Genomic DNA, 16531 nt, shown 5'->3' with positions numbered 1-16531 from the left:
AGTATCAGTAGTCACAGTTCACGGTACTTTCCTTATTAGAAGTAACTGTCATAATAAAATGGTAATGATGTCTGTAATGGCTACTATCTGTTGAGAATTTACTAGGTGCCAGGCACAGTATTAAATGCTTCCATAGATTTGCTAGTTTAATACTGGCAACCCTAATGAGGTAGGCACCATTATTATTGCCATTTTATAGATATCGAAAATGGAGCAGAGCAAAACATCTCCCCCTAGTCCCTGGTGGTCTATATTCAAGGGATCACTGCATGAGAGAATTTTATGCTTCACTGTAGCCTTAGGATGAAGTCTGAACTTGAAAGCTTAGCATGAATGGTCTTTAAAGATCTGGTCCCTGACTACTGGCCCCTTCAGCTTCATCACCTTACTACCCCATTCACCCTTTATGCTGGTTAGTGACCTGCTTCACGTAGTCACATTCCAGCTCTCACCCATGCCCCTTCCTCAGCATCTGTAGAGACAAGACCTGTTCATCCCTTAAAACCAGCTCATCTTGGAAAAGCCTTTGCTGATATTCTAGCTAGATCTAGCTGCCTCCCCTCCATGCATGTTCCAGTTACAGAACTATCACACCGCGATATATCCATTGAGCTATTTGTCTCTGTTTAACTACTGGACTTCAAGTTCCATGACATTAAGTATAATATTAGTTTTGGTAACTCAAGCGCCTTACACAGGACCAAGCAAGCATGCAGTGGGCACTCAAAACATATTTTTTGAATGAGTAACCAAATCTTAAGTGATCACCCTATTTGTTCTTCTCCTCTCAATCTTCCTGCCAAAAAATATTTGTGAAATTAGAGCCATTTCCTCTAATTTCATAATATTCAAAATTATTAGAAGGAGTTTTACACAAGGAGTTAGGGAATCTAGTTTCTTGTCCCATGACTGTCACTTAGTAATTGAATGATCTTGAAGACTGACTCATTCAACATTTTTTTTTTCACACATTTGCCATGTGCTAGGAACTATACACCACAGCGGGGATACAGCAGGGGATACTACAGATAATAACCCCTACATCACAGAGCTTGTATAGCCTAGAGCTGGATTTCTGACTATAAAAAAAAAAAAAAGGTTAGGCTAAGGTCCTCCCAAGTCTAATATTCCATGAAACAATAAACCAAACCTTACATATCTTAAACTATAGTATAAAAGCTCGTAAGAATATGAAGTAAAAATAACACCAGGCAAATCAGTTCATAACCAGCCTCTGGTATAATTAGTCCATGAGTATTAATTCTTCCTTCCAAAAATAGGTAACTTATAGAGAAGCGATATTGCAATCTTTTTTAAAGATTAACTTTGATTTGATCTGATGCAAAATACTGAACTCTTTCTAGCTGTAAGTAGTAGACCTGCCAAGGACAAAAAGGGGGGGAAATCATTTCAAGGCAATTAATGATGATTAGAAAGAAAATTCCATTTTATCCCTTGGGAATATGAATCTGTTCTATAATCTAATGTTAGTCACACCATAAAGAACTTTGTTTGTGTGAAGAATTTTTTGATTCATGGTAGTTGGACCAAAAAGGTAAAACAATACTGGTGTACAAATTCTATAGTAAAAACTAAATTAGCCTAGATTCTCAGCTGCTTCATTAAAAAATTAGGTAGAAAAGGTCATAATTATTGGTGTCCAAATCTCAGCTGGAGAACATTTTAAATGAACATTAATACAAGTAATTTTAAGGGCAGGGAAAGTCCTTGTAACCAAGGCTATAAATCCAATATTGACAGACATAATTAGCATACTACCTGTCTGATCATATTCTGAGAGGTGTTGGGACAGGAAATCTAATTCTCTAAAGATAAAGGTTCAGTCATTCTTATCATAACTGAGTAAAACATATCAATTCTTTAACATGCTGTGATCACAAGATGTACTTCCTGACACATCCTTTTTCCTCAAACCTGTTGACATTGCGTGGTTGCTATTGACAGTTTATGTGGACACTGAACTATGATTAAAAAAAAAAGCGCACAATACTGGGTTTGTTCTTCCATTAAAGTCATAAATCATGGAAACTGAAATAGACTTTTGACTTACGTGGTGAGTTTTCTCACTTTCTAGATGAGGAAACCGAGGCCTATAGAGATGAACAAAATTGCTGCAAATCTCACAAGTAGTTAGTGGTGGAGCCATAACCAGGACTGTTCTGCTGCCCCAACCCAATGTTTTCTTCCCATCCTTGTATTATGTCAGTGCTTTCTTGGTGGGTTGACTTCCACCTCACAAGCTCCCGTTCGTTACACTGAACCACAACATCAGGTTTAAGAGCAGGAGTGGTAGAGGGCACTACTGAAGCAGTTTAGATGGTTGGCTTCTTTTTTCTTGGAAAATCAATACCTCTGTGTGTTTGTGGGAAGAAAAACAACAACTAGTTTGTACATCTGCAGCATAACTGGTGTGTTGGAAATGAAACAAAAAGCTTTCCTCATCTAACTAAATTTGAGAGCGTGAATAAGCTGAATTTCCCCATCTGGAGACTCTCAGACTAGACAGGCCTTACAAATTAATATGAGTGTATAGGTCTGGGGCCTGAAGGAAATTAGGTCAGGCCCAGAAAGGAATCAGGTGGCTGACCACAAGTCAGCATCTTAATATGGATTCAAAACAAAGGGCAGAGATCTGATGCTGTAATTCACTGAACACTATTAGGACTACACCAGAGTGTGCGATGAGGGAGCCTTCAGGACCAGAAAATAGAAAGGGAAACAATACTAAAGGATAGTAAATGTTTTAATCCAAGTACAACCCAGACTTCGATCCTCCTTTTAATCAACTCTTCTCTGTCCTTCCCCTGTCATCCCTCTCTCACATCTCATCTCATATTTGTTTTATGTAGAATATTCCTGCTTTCACGCTGCAGTTTAATTTCTCCCTTGACTTCATTTCTGAGAATTGAGATCCACAGCAAGACACAGAGGAAGTACTTTGATAAGGAAGATAAAACCAGTCTGAGATGAAAATTATCAGAACACATTCATAGCTTTGGTGTAGCTTAGGGTCAAAATTGAGATGTGTAGGAGCATTTTTAAGAATGTAGACAGGAGATCCACTCCCTGGAATCTGTTTTTTTAGGGTCTCCAGCTCATTCTCTAAAGACATACTTTGAAAGCTTTGTGTATGCCTTCTGGTGAGAGGGTGGCATTATGAGAGCCAACCCTGGGATGTTCCCAATGCATTTTGCCATTAAGTGTTGGTATGAAAAGTTAGAGCATGTTTCTCTCTTGGGACTCTCTTGTGGCTTCATCCCTGTGCAAAGGTCTGAGCTTCCAAAAGTTCAAGATTGATTTTTGGAGAAAGGAAGTGAAGAGTTTTCTAGCCAACCAAGAAACAGATTCTTTTGATGAAATGTCAGAATAAGAGGAAAAAAAAAAAAGAATTCTACACGGGATACTATGACATATCTCTAAAGGCAATGACTGGGAGAAGAATGCAGATATTTTTGGATAGAGGGTTATAGTCTTCAAAATTTCATTTTCTGTAAAGTTCTTTTGGTTAACATAAGTTTAAAAATGTGTTCCTGTGCAGCACATTTCAGATTCATTTATGCAGAATTATGTAACACTTGGGAAAATCTCCCTTAAATTCCCATGTATTATGGGGACACAAAATTCTATAAATTATATTTGTGAATATCCAGTCCCCTCTATCATCACAAATTCTCAAAGTATACTAAATGTGGAAAGTGTGTCATTATAATATGCTCACTCTCTCTCTCACTGCAATGACTGGCCATAGGCCAGTTGCCCAGTGATTCAGTGGTACCAGCTCTGTATTCAATATGTCAGATAAGATCACACATTACTTATCTAAACACTTCCACAGCCTGGCCGGTCACTTTAAACAGTTAGCCCATTGAAATCTTAACACATTACTCTTTAAAATATATATAACGATTTTCCAGAAAATTTTCTCAAAAAAAATCACTTGTATCATGGACAGCCCCCCAGCCCCTAAAGAATATTAGACAAATCAACAGTCAGAGGACATATTTATGGACTCATCTTTCACCTCCTTCAAATTCTAGACAGTCTTCCTTTTCACTTAAAAATGGAAAATGTGACAAATGTAAGCCCTTACCAACTTCCCACTTCAGAAGGCTGTTGTCTTCCCTCTCCATTTTTCCAATGACATACCAGATACACGCCATCCAGTGTGCAAGGAGCGCAAACATGGACATGAGTAGAGTCAAGACGATTGTGCTATGCTGGGAATAACGGTCCAACTTCTGCAGGAGACGCAAAAGACGCAGCAGCCGGACGGTCTTCAGGAGATGCACGAGAGACACCTGTGGGAGGAGACAGAGCAGCACAACTTGGCCCACGGCTCATTCCATGCTACGACAGTTACTTTAACTTACAGCCATTCTGGAAAGTTTTTGAAATTAAATATAATCATGATTCCAATCCTATGGTCATTTTTATGACTATACCAATGTCCCTTCTCAACATATTATATCAAGAGGTGGTAGAATAAAAGATGATAAGACAATTTAATTTCTTCAAATTAATACTTATTTTCCTCAAGATTTATCTTTTTTCTCTACTATTTGATTGAATATAATTTTGTATGTTCCGATACACAACTGACACACATTATGGTTTCAGGATTGAACATAAGGTGTCTCCACCTCTTACATACGTTTTCTTTCAATTCCACATCCCTTCCTCCATGTAAAAGTGGCTTTATAACAATAATTTGTATCCACTGAAGTAAAACCCTATGAAGTGGTAATCAAGGTAACTTAGTTTTTGAAGCAAACAGTGATAAGATCTATCAAACTTGTGTAAGATCTACTCACAAATACTGGTAGCATCTCCTGTCTCGTGTGCTATGCTCTCTTCTTTCTTACATCATCGATGGAGATAACACATGCCTGAAGCTTATACATTCTGAGTCCTCTCTCAAACAAACATGCTTAGGGAACCAAAATAAAATGGAACAAAATTTTTGAAAACTCTCCTAAGTCCTGTCTTTGTATGCACTAAAACAATACGCTTGCAGCTAAGGGATTATTTTCCTGACTTCAGGACCCAACTGAAAAGTGTGCACCATTGGGATCCACCAAAATGGTCACTGTCATTGTTAACAACACATGTGGTGCACTAACGCATACTCTTTCACACCTCAAGGAGCCTCAAGGAGCATTCTAAAACAGAAAAGGCAAATAAAGTATGAGCTCATACGCAAACAGAGTTTGACAAATTACTTGACCTTTTCTAATTTGGGGTGTGTGTGTGTGTAAGGAACCCTAAATAAAGGGGAAGAAATTGGTTTGTATGACTACACCTAAGAACGGTATTTCCTCAGCAGACAGAATCATAAACAAGGTCTGCATCTTCTGGAAATTTACCTTTATAATTAGCTCTAGAGTCAGTTGACTTCTAGTTCCTTCCTCCACTAACCATCTTTCCTTATGTCTAAAAAATTGTACCTAGAGCAGTGCCTGACATATAGTAAGTGCTCAATAAATATGTGTTAAATGAACGGGTAATAAATTGAGATACAAAACACTCTACACTCAATATAATAATAGAAATTCAATGAAAGTGTTTTCAGTTGTGATCTTATAAATTATTCTATACTGAAATGTAATAAAATTGTCAGGTCAATTGAAGCACTTGCCAGCTAGCTGTGCTTTTATTTCTTTTTCACATTCTTGTGTGTCCAGTTTTATTTTCTTCTCCTTCACAGCCAAGTTCTCATCTGTCATTTCTCCAGCTCATTGTAAACCAGACGATTACATGCCAGTACTTTGCAATATCTACTTTGTAGCTTGGAGGAATTACTGGGGGTGGAGTTTGTTTTATAGGTAGAAGCATCTGACAGATAGATGACAGTTTTGTAATTAAAATGAAACCTCAAACAGAAGTCCCAAATGGAGGAAGCCATCTGCTGTGGACTGAATTTTGTCCCTCCAAATCTCATGTGTTGAAGCCCTAGCCCTCAATGTGATAACTGGAGATGGGGCCTTTGGGAAGTGATTTGGTTTAAATGAGGTCATGAGGGTGGAGTCCTCAAGATGGAATTAGTGCCCTTATAAGAAAAGCCCAGAGAATACACCCTCTCCCCCTCTTCTCTTCCTCTCTCCCTGGCTCCCTCTTTCCTTAACCCAATGTCTCTCACTCCCCTCGCCATGTGAGAACACAGCAAGAAGACAGCTATCTGCAAGCCAGGAAGAGAGCCCATGTGAAGAACCAAATTGGCTGGAACCTTGATCTTGGACTTCTCAGCCTTGAGAACTGAGAAATAAATTTCTATTGTCTAAGCTGCCCAGTCAATGATATTTTGTTATAGCAGCCTGAGCAGACTAAGACACCACTGAGCATAGAATATTGATGTGGTCAATCTCCCCATTTTCTCTGACCAGAAAAAGGATATTCGAGGGAAGAATGGGGGCTGTCTTTACATGAGAACAATAGTCGTTTGGAAAGACACTTTTGAAAAAAAATATATTTATTCCCATCTGCGTCAACAGCTTCTTGCTGCAAGATGTGAGTTTGGACTCTTAATGAATGACAGAAGAAAGAAGCATATTTGATTTAGATGGAAATATGTAATCTGAAAAAAGGGAAAGTATTCTTTCTGCTCTTGGGATGTTGCTCTGAATTTGTCACTGATAAAAATTAGAAGCACCTTATAGGCAGGTGCAGACAATGATGTAGTCATTAGAACCCCCTATCAAATAGTAGTTTCCCCTATTACCAGGTGGACATAACCACCCCCTGGCTATCCACTAGGGGGGAGAAAGAGAGAGAGAGAGAAGTTGATTAACATGTACTGAGGTCTTTCTAGGTGTTTGACACTTAGCAAGGTATTTTATAGAAATGTTGCCTTTTCAGGCTGCTAAGAAACCCTGTAGCGATTTTTATGCTCATTTTGCTGATTTTGATGTTAACTTCCCCCAAGGAAGTCACTCAGATGGTAAATGGTAAGACTGGGATTTATACTTTTGCTTTTTTCACTCTATCATATTTTCTATGTCTCATTGACAATTTTGTCTCTCAGAGTGCCTTTCATAGTGACTTACACACACTAAATTTTATTAAAGAAATGTGTGAGCTGTATATAAAACATTTACCATCAGCAATTATAGGCAAAGTCAAAATTAGAGCATCCAATACATTTTTGATGATTGTAATGCATTTTTGAATGTCATCTACAGAGATGCGCTAATTGGATGTATTTTAAATCTGGAAAGCCAAAACCTGTGTTTGCTTATTTATTTATTTCCCCCCCCCCTTTTTTGTAAGTCTGTGCAGTATAAAAATCACATAATGTATAAACTTTTCCTCATAACTTATGTTTTCCTGGGGAGTAAATATAATACATTGAACAAGTTTTTCTGTTCAAACAAAATTTCACCTTGACTAATTTATTTGGGGCATAGCAAATTTATGTGCCAATTTGTTAATGATCATATGCTCACCCCTGTGAGAAGCAGAAAAATTACCACTGAAAAGAGATTTGTTTATTCCTTCCTCTTTTTCTTTCTTTCTAACATAGATGCTGAATGTTCTTTATAAAATGTTCATGCCAGATTTCACAAGACAGAATGAAGAAAGGGAGCAAGAATGCAGTAAAAGTGTGCAAGTATTTTAAATTCATCAAAATATGAGAAATAGACTTTTTCAAAAATCCTTGGTGTTAATTTTAGGCAATGAGGATGTTAATGATATATAAACATGCTATGTATCTTAAAATTGTATATATTTTTAAAATAATTATATAATATATATTTTAAATGATTCTATTTGTTCAGTGCCCAAAGAGAAATGGAACATAAAAAAATATTATTAGTATTTAGTAGCAAAGCAGTAAGTTAAGTTAGAGCACAGTCTATTAAACACCATTTATTTAATAATTCTCCAGGAGAATGTGGAAAATTTTTCTTAGCATTTTGTGAATTACGTGTTTCTTTTGAATTTTTTTTGTTGCAGTCTTGCAAAAGCCTTGTTTTAAGTCATTATGCTTTCATTATAGTACACTTATCTAGTCAAATTCAATTTTAAAAAAGCACTTTAAAAAGCCTGGATAGCAATTCAATGTGGCACTGATTGATATTATATACTAAATTTTCCCCCAGAGGTTTCCTTTCAGTTGACTTATAAACCTCTTAAAGATGTTGACACCCTCAATTTTCCATAAAAAGAAAGAAAGAAAGAAAGAAAGAAAGAAAGAAAGAAAGAAAGAAAGAGAAAAGAAAAATACTATTAGGTAATTAAATGCAGAAATCTGTACTAAATAGGCAGGATTACAGTTCAATCTTCATTCTGAAGTCAATAAAGACTGTATTTGAAAAATACTGATCACCTTATTATTGAAAACTATGCTTTTAAATTCCTGATGTTGAATTTCAAGGGGTTGTCGACTGAGTAAGAAATAAGTTTAATTTGAACTAATGTTTAGTAAATTTTTGCCTGCTAAAATTGGTTACTCTAGCAGCAAATTGCATTACTGGCCCCCAAATGCTATTATACCTCCCTAAAAGTCTCTCTGTGTATAAGGGAACACTTAATGTTTTTAAGAACAATTGTTCAGTAGTAAAAATAGCTACTACCTTAAGTGTACATACTTGCTTTCCTGTGAGGAGGCATGAGGTTTTATAAAGGCTTTCCACGAAGAAAGAGAAGAAGTTACAACCCTAGAGAAAAATTAAAAATCCAACAGAGCTCTCTAGTTCATAGTCATTGTGTTATTTAGGTTTCTGCCCCACCCAACGTTTTTACAAGGACTTCTAAGAAGTGGTTGGATACTTTTATTTTAATTTCTGTATTCTTCTGTATCTCGATCGGTCTTTAATCTGTTTTGCCGGTGAATAATGAAATACTCAAGAGGTAGAATGTAAAAGCCATAAAACTGGAAGAAATCTTAAACTCTCCCCTGAACTTCGGAAGCAAATATCTGCTTCAGTAAAATAAGGTAATGCTTATATTCCTGCAGATGGTTTCCTTACCAAAGGATTTGTTCTGAGTCAGTACTGATGATAAACTCAGGCTTTTGGTATATCCTGGTCTAGATATTTAAATAACTCAAAGAGGAAAGGTAAATTTCAAAAGGAAGTAACTTCCTCAAGTGGACAATCTGTGGCCTGCGTACCACTGGCCACTCTGGCATCTTTATTCAGGAGGGCATGAAGTCCTGCATGCACAAATTGTCACAAATACTTAAAACCTGAACATGTGGAAAATAAACACAGGGTTAAAAATAACCTTCAGGGTCATGTGGAAGGGAGCACTTTACTCACCACTGTGACGTTGAAAGCATACAGGAGATCAAAAGGCAGGGCAGCGATTAAATCAATGATGAACCAGGTTGTGACATAGTGGATGCAAATTGATCTTGCTTCAAAGATAACTTGGCCAGACTTGCTGACATAGGTTGTTCGGAAATTTAAAATAATATCTGCTTGAGAAAAAAAGAGAAAGAGAAGGAAGGAACAGAGAGAAGAAAAAAGAGGAAAGACAAGGAAAGAGGGAAGGATAGAGGTAGGCAGGCATGCAGGAAGGGAGGAGGGGGAGGGAGAAAATTGTATAAAATGAAATAAAATCAGACAAATGGTAACCTCCTAATGTATTTCAGACTGAAAATACCTGAAATACTCTCCTCGACAGATCCAGTTCAATTAACAAACAGGTATTGAAGAAGGGTAAAGAAAGTAATATTTTCTTTTTCTTTTTTTTTTTTTTTAAAGATTTTATTTATTTATTCGACAGAGATAGAGACAGCCAGCGAGAGAGGGAACACAAGCAGGGGGAGTGGGAGAGGAAGAAGCAGGCTCATAGCAGAGGAGCCTGATGTGGGGCTCGATCCCATAACGCCGGGATCACGCCCTGAGCCGAAGGCAGACGCTTAACCGCTGTGCCACCCAGGCGCCCCAGAAAGTAATATTTTCTGAGCACTTAATACATTCCAGACATTGGGCCACACGTTAGCATAATGAAAATGAATAAAAACAATAACAATCGTCATCAGTTACTAAATGTTCCCTCCGTACTGGGCATTGTTCTAAGAACTTAGCATAGGTCATTTCACTTACTCCACAGGACATGGTCTTAAGTAGACAGTATTACCTCCAAGTTAAAGAGGCAAAAACAAAGTCTTAATGAGGAAAAAAGTAACACATCCATGATCAAAATGTCAACAGTGGCAAAGATGATTTTGAACACAGATATAATTTCTAGTCAGTATTCTTTTTTTAAATAAAATTATTCTTTATTTCATTAACAAAGTTTTACTAATCTCTGTGTGGGCATAGAAATCGTCTCTGCCCTAAAGGTACTTATATTAACAAAATACTGGAAGATTCTTGTTTGGATTTCTAGGTTAAGTTTCCCCATTCCATTTTCATGGATGATGTAATCATTTTAAACCTTTCCCTACATCATTCTTTTATTATATTTTTATTTATATTCTACTTTATATTTACTTTTAATTTATATTCTATTTTATTCTTGATTGAGCTTTTTACAATATATGAGGCCCTCATGAGCACGGGTGAAATGACAGCCAGACACAGGATTATCTTAGGCTCACTCCTGCTGTCTATGAATAAACATCTTGGAGTCTGTTATACTAGTCCCTGGGTTAAATATCATTAAAGCACTGGAAAAGATCACCTTTTCTTTAGTTTGTCTTAGAGTTGAGCACAACCAGGCCATAGGGAATTTCAGGATTGCTGCATACATGTAAGGGAGATAATGGTTGAGATTTTGTGGACTAGTGAACTCAATAGAACATACTTCTCCACGGAACTTTGTTCTTGGGAGTGCCGTGAGTCATTGACTCAATGATCAAGGGAGGGAATGTGGGAAGTAAATATGCCAGTCAAAGAGAATAGGAATTGAGGGAGTTATGAAGCAAATGAAAAGCTCTGAGTTGCATGGTTATTGAATGAATTGGACTACTTTTTACAGTTAATTTAAACCTTTGAAAATAAGTAGAATAGGGTTGTATGAGGATAAAAATTTGATATCATGATCACAATGATGACGGCAGTTATAGGACATATGATAATGTGCAGCTGGTATATCATTTTAACTTTTCACTTCATGTTCACATTTGTGGTAGGCAGAATTCAAAGATGACCCTCATTCTCATATGATTTCCTCCCCTTAAGTGAGGGTGGAACCTGTGAGCATGTTAAGATATCATGCCATGATTGTGTTGTAGGATATGGCTAATGGTAGATTCACCTGGGTGGCCTGACTTGATCAGGTAAGCCCTGTACAAGCAAGTTTTCTTCAGCTGGAGGCAAGGGATTGGAAGCCAATGAGACACATTCTTCCTGGCCACAAAAGAAAGCAACGGCCACAATGTGGAAAGGGCCACGTGGTAGGGAGGGGCAGGCAGTCTCCAGTTGTTGAGAGTGGCCCTTTGCTGGCATCTAGCAAGAAATGGGGACTTCCATCCTAAAGAAATGAATTCTTCCAACAGCCACATAAGTTTGCAAGAGGATCTCAGGTTCCAGAAAGAAACGCACCTTACTTGGTACCCGGATTTCAGTCTTATGAGGCTCTGAGCAGAGCATCATGCTAGGCCAGACTTAGGCTTTTGACCTATAGAAAATGAGATAATCGATAACTGTTGTTTTAAGCTGCCAAGTGACAATTGGATGTGAGGCACTACAAAAATGAATACAACATGTATTCTGTCATTTGGTTCTCATCATAGCCTGTGAGGAAAGATAATACAGGAACTATGACAAGACAGATTACTATTACATTATTATAGATACCACACATGCTGTTAGCATGAGCCTGGTACTGTTCTGGGCCCTTTATAATCTCATGGACTCCTTGCAATAATGCTAAAAGGTAGATGCTTTTATTATCTTCTTTTACAGGTGAGGAAACTGAGGCACAAAGGAACTGAAATGACTTGTCCAGGGTCACACAAGGGATGAAACTGAAGCATAGGATTAAACTCCTCAGCTAGTTCGCGAAGAGCAAGACCCAAATCCAAGTCTCCTCATTTCCAATTCAGTGCTGTGGTTTTGGTACCTCACAGAGGCCAGTAACCTCCCAAGTCTGGAAGCAAGTTCTAGGTGACTTAAAAAGAAAAAGATAACTTTTCTAGTCTACTGTGAATGATCCAACATTTTCAAATGCCATTATTAAAAGTCACATTTTTGCAAAAAACAAAAATATTGAAATAGTTCTATTGCTAATATTGAGAACTGAAAGGAAGAAGCAGTGGCTAAACCATTCACAAAAGATGAAAACAATCCCAAGGTGATTTCTACTGCAGAGTAAAAGTGCTACCATGGCAAAGGGGAACACATCATTGAAGCATGGCCATCAAGAAGGGACAGAACACAATAGAATGCCAACAGGCTGTTAAAGTGGCATGTGAACTTCTCACTCTTTCTCTTAACTCTCTGGGCTCATGTATTTCTTTATTAGCAAGCCAGTTTAACACGTCAGGCCACCAGCTGTTGAAATAAAGCAGGGATTTCAACTTCCTGCTTTCCAAAAGAAAGCTCAGAGTAGGCATTTAGGTTTTCAGCACATGAGTGAGAAATCCAGAGTTGTTTACCAAGCCCTTCCAGTGATCTGAGGTTTCCATAACACAGGCAAATTCACTATAAGTTTGGAAGGACAGAATCCGATTCCATAAGTCTGCAAGTTCATTACAAGATTGGAGGGGCAGAATCACTAAATTCTACCCCTGAAACCAATATTACATAATACATTAACTAAGTAGAATTTTGAAAAAAGGAAAAAAAAAACATTGGAGGGACAAATTCCTTGCATATTTATTAACTGACCATGGTTCTACCAGAAATTTCACAGAAAATCCCCTGCCACCATCCGCATTCCTGGGGGACTCCCATGAATGGAGGAATGAATAAAATGATTGGCCTTTCATTGATTGATGCAGCAAACATTTTTAAAGCTGTGTAGTAAATTATGTGTTTGACTAAAAAATAAAAGAGGTGCAGACTTCTGAATAGAAAAGACATTTTCTTGGATGAGTCATTACAGAATATCAGTTTAGAATGCTTTTATAAAATAATTTGTTACTCATTTGAGTTAATTGGGTGAACAGAAGATATGCTAATTTTAGGTTTTAAAAAGAAGTAATTATAAGACTTTTATACACAAATACTGATAACAGTTAAAGAATATAAAAGTGATTTTTTTAAATCTAAGGATACAAATCTATGTTTGAAATACATGAATACTTTGGATTTATTTTCAGGGAGACAAAACTAAATATATATTACACTCTAAGATTTCCAGGACGATGGTCCTATTGTTGTGCAAAACTGTAGGTTTATTCCATGATTAGTATTATTTTTGGAAAGCTCATTTCTAAGAAACCTACTTTTGTCATATGCATAAAAATAGACATAATTCTGGTGTATTGTGATTTACAAAAACTTTCTCACGTTCATGAGTTTGTATGACAATATCAACTCTCTCAGGCGTACTATTTTACCAATGACTCAGGGGATTTAAAAAGAAAAGACCTTGTTTAAAGCCATGAAGAGAGTAAGCAACAGAGGACAGGACATCTATTAACACTTGATCCCATTTTCTTTCCATTATCTTCAAGATGACCACACTTCCCAATATATTTTAGAGGGGATAACAATAGGCTGGTCCAGGGAAATGCATCTCTGTTCCTAGACCTTGAATCAAACATAGCATCAGCACCACCCAGGTCAAAAAAAGTCATAGAAGTGACATAGGAGCCACAGAATTGAATGTAAGGGAATGAACGGCCTTTGATTCTGTCTGGGGACAACAAAGAACAGTCTTCTCCCCACTGATAAGAATGTGGTATCTGTGTTTGAGAACCAAGAGAACTCAATGCTTGTAAATATAGCCTTAAATGGGAGGGCAGAGATGGCTACACAAGTTCTCTAAGAATGAGGGAAGCACAGAATAAAATAAGATTGTGATGAGGAAGAAAAGAGCCTTCCTTCCAGATCTGGTGTCCCTCATAAAAGAATCCCCGCAGAGAAGTGGAACTTGACAAACATTGGCTGCGGCGGCGCTCCCCCAGTGCTTGCCTCACTCCCTTTAAAGGTTTTGCATCTTTGGCAACTAAATCAGTGACTCATTCTAACATTACAGTAAGACTGTGGTCTCCTCCAGACAGTCCACACCTACCTGAAAGGCAACAGTATGGTTTCTATTCTGAGACATCCTGAATGCGTAAGTATAATGTTTTTTGACGTATGTTGAAAAATACATGAAAACATACTCACTATTATCCAAAATTCTCTATGTAATTTTTCTCATTAATTCTGTTTATCATCAACATGCACAATTGTCCATAAATACACACACACACGCAGTTCGAACCAGGAAAAGTATTCTAAAAGCCATAACAAATTAATTTATAAGAATTTACTGCCTCAAAACTTCATTGTCTCATGTGTTTGTATGTACATAAATAATCTCTTGTAACACATGGTGCTGGTATCATGTGTGATGATTAAATAAGCAGGACAAAAGAGAATCATCAGACGTCCTCTATGTGGTTTATAGAATTTCCAAAAAATTCGTCATAATATACATGACCAAAATGAGGCAAAATACAACTAAATTCTTTGACGATTCATATGGCACTTAGTTATTTTCCAGATAATCAATTTGCCTTGCTGTATTTCAGTTTTACATAAGCATGATTAAAATAAAGACAAATAATAGAAAGATAACTCTGTACATGTTGTTTTCATAGTTAAGACCTCCAAAAATAAGTATTTCATTTCACTCCCATACTAAACAGCTATGTATGTGGACCAAAAATCAGGAAGGTTAAATCCATTTTTTCTAGTTCGATCTCTTCAAGAACTATATAATTAGAAAGTAAAAGAAAAAAAGGGTGAATTCGATATGGTACAAAAATTAATAGATTTTTTTCTTTATTAGTATGTAAGCCAGATGGGAAATAATTTAAAAATCATATTGGCTTACTTGTTAAAAAGTAAATTAAAATATAATGGTGTGCAGGCAAGCATAGGCACCACATACAAATAATTAATATCTTCATTTTAGCCATTTCTTTAAAAATTAATCAATGTAGTACAGCGTGGGTGGAAGGATATTTAGCTAAACCAGCTGCCGACTCATATTCTAAAGATATCCTGTCTTTCTTCATTGCTTGTGAGGCATTCTGAACACAGTGTGATGTCACAGCAAATTGAGCTAGAAGGTATGGGAAGATAAATAACCGAGAGCTAATTAATGAAGAAGTTTGAGGGACTAACAATCCTAAGAATGTAATTGATGGTCCATGTTAGTGCATGAGATTTTCATACCACTCCATCCTTGCTCATCTTGTCAGCATTTATTCCTCTTGCTTACTTTAAATGAGAGATCTCTGATAAAGAAAAGGCAGCAGACTCTGAGAATACCATTTGAGAGCAATTGCTTGAAGAAGGCAGGCAGGTACATCAAGGGGTGTTTGATGCTGGTACTGACTTCTCTTTTGTACCAATGTGGCCTGCATTATCATGGTGGACCCCTACATTGGTTTTGACCCTCAATATCAACATCACATGGACCCACGTAGAAGGGAATGGACCCAAAAGTCACTGTAACTTGAAGTAAACTTTTGCCAACTTAAATCTCCACACATTTTTCATACAGACTTCTCCCAAATGACTGCTCCTATTGCTTATTGAAAGGGTTAAAGTGTAGCTATCCCTTTCAGCTTTGCAACATCCTTAAGCTCTATAAAAATAACCCTATGGATGACCTGTTGTGCTCTTTGCCCCACGCAGGGCCCTTGGCACTTAAAGATGGACAAGGCATGAAAAAAAGGATGCCTTGTCTGGTAGCCACAGACTCTGATTTTATTATCTGATGTCAGATGATACTTTTGGTGCATAAGTAAGTCCCATCTGTGAATATGCTGGCAAGTCAAGAGAGACAGCACACACTCCCAATGTATCTGTATTAAACCCCCCACCTACTGTTTATAAACTAATTATTTTATTATATTGGCTTTGTACATTGCTTTCATTTTATTGTATAAGTTTTCCATGTAAAAAAGGCTTCTGCTTAACATGCACATTGGTATGTGTAAAACCTACCAATTTTGGCTCCCTAAAAATTATTGTACTTTGTTTCAGTGATATGTAACTCTAAATTAGATACTGAACTTTGGAATTACCAGGTCATTTTTAATAAAAATAATTTAATGATGAAACATAAACCTACTGAAAGGCCTGATTCATGCATATGCCACTTAATTATAGAAACCCCTTTGGCATACTTATTCTGTCTGTAGTTACACTTACCAGGTGGTAAACTTTCCAATAAGTACAATAGAAAATATAAGGACTGTCGTATCTATAAATATCCACTCATGAAATTTTTTAAAAACCCTAAATGCTCAAGTCTATTAATTTCATATGAAGCAAATATTATTTATCCAAGTAATAAAACTTACAATTGATGAAAACTGAGACAGATATAAAATGTATTGATACGATTAATGTTTGCCCCAAAGTGAAATCCAACACCTCTATCCTCATTAGAG

The 16531-nt window shown here is 36.9% G+C and overlaps 1 protein-coding gene across 2 annotated transcripts in view; it reads right to left on the bottom strand.

The window, feature by feature from the left end:
• Positions 1-16531, bottom strand: part of KCNH8 (potassium voltage-gated channel subfamily H member 8) — a 365555-nt gene that overhangs the window by 107719 nt on the left and 241305 nt on the right. For both annotated transcript variants that reach the window (XM_002924147.4, XM_034662055.1), the window contains exons 6-7: positions 9279-9436; positions 4112-4319 (exon numbers count right to left, since the gene is read on the bottom strand). In XM_002924147.4, coding sequence (XP_002924193.1) covers positions 4112-4319; positions 9279-9436 — 366 coding nt within the window. The remainder of the gene's footprint in view (positions 1-4111; positions 4320-9278; positions 9437-16531) is intronic.

Source organism: Ailuropoda melanoleuca, chromosome 6, assembly GCF_002007445.2.
Source record: "Ailuropoda melanoleuca isolate Jingjing chromosome 6, ASM200744v2, whole genome shotgun sequence".
Lineage (NCBI taxonomy): Eukaryota > Metazoa > Chordata > Mammalia > Carnivora > Ursidae > Ailuropoda > Ailuropoda melanoleuca.
This window is presented reverse-complemented; position numbering and strand designations above follow the sequence as displayed.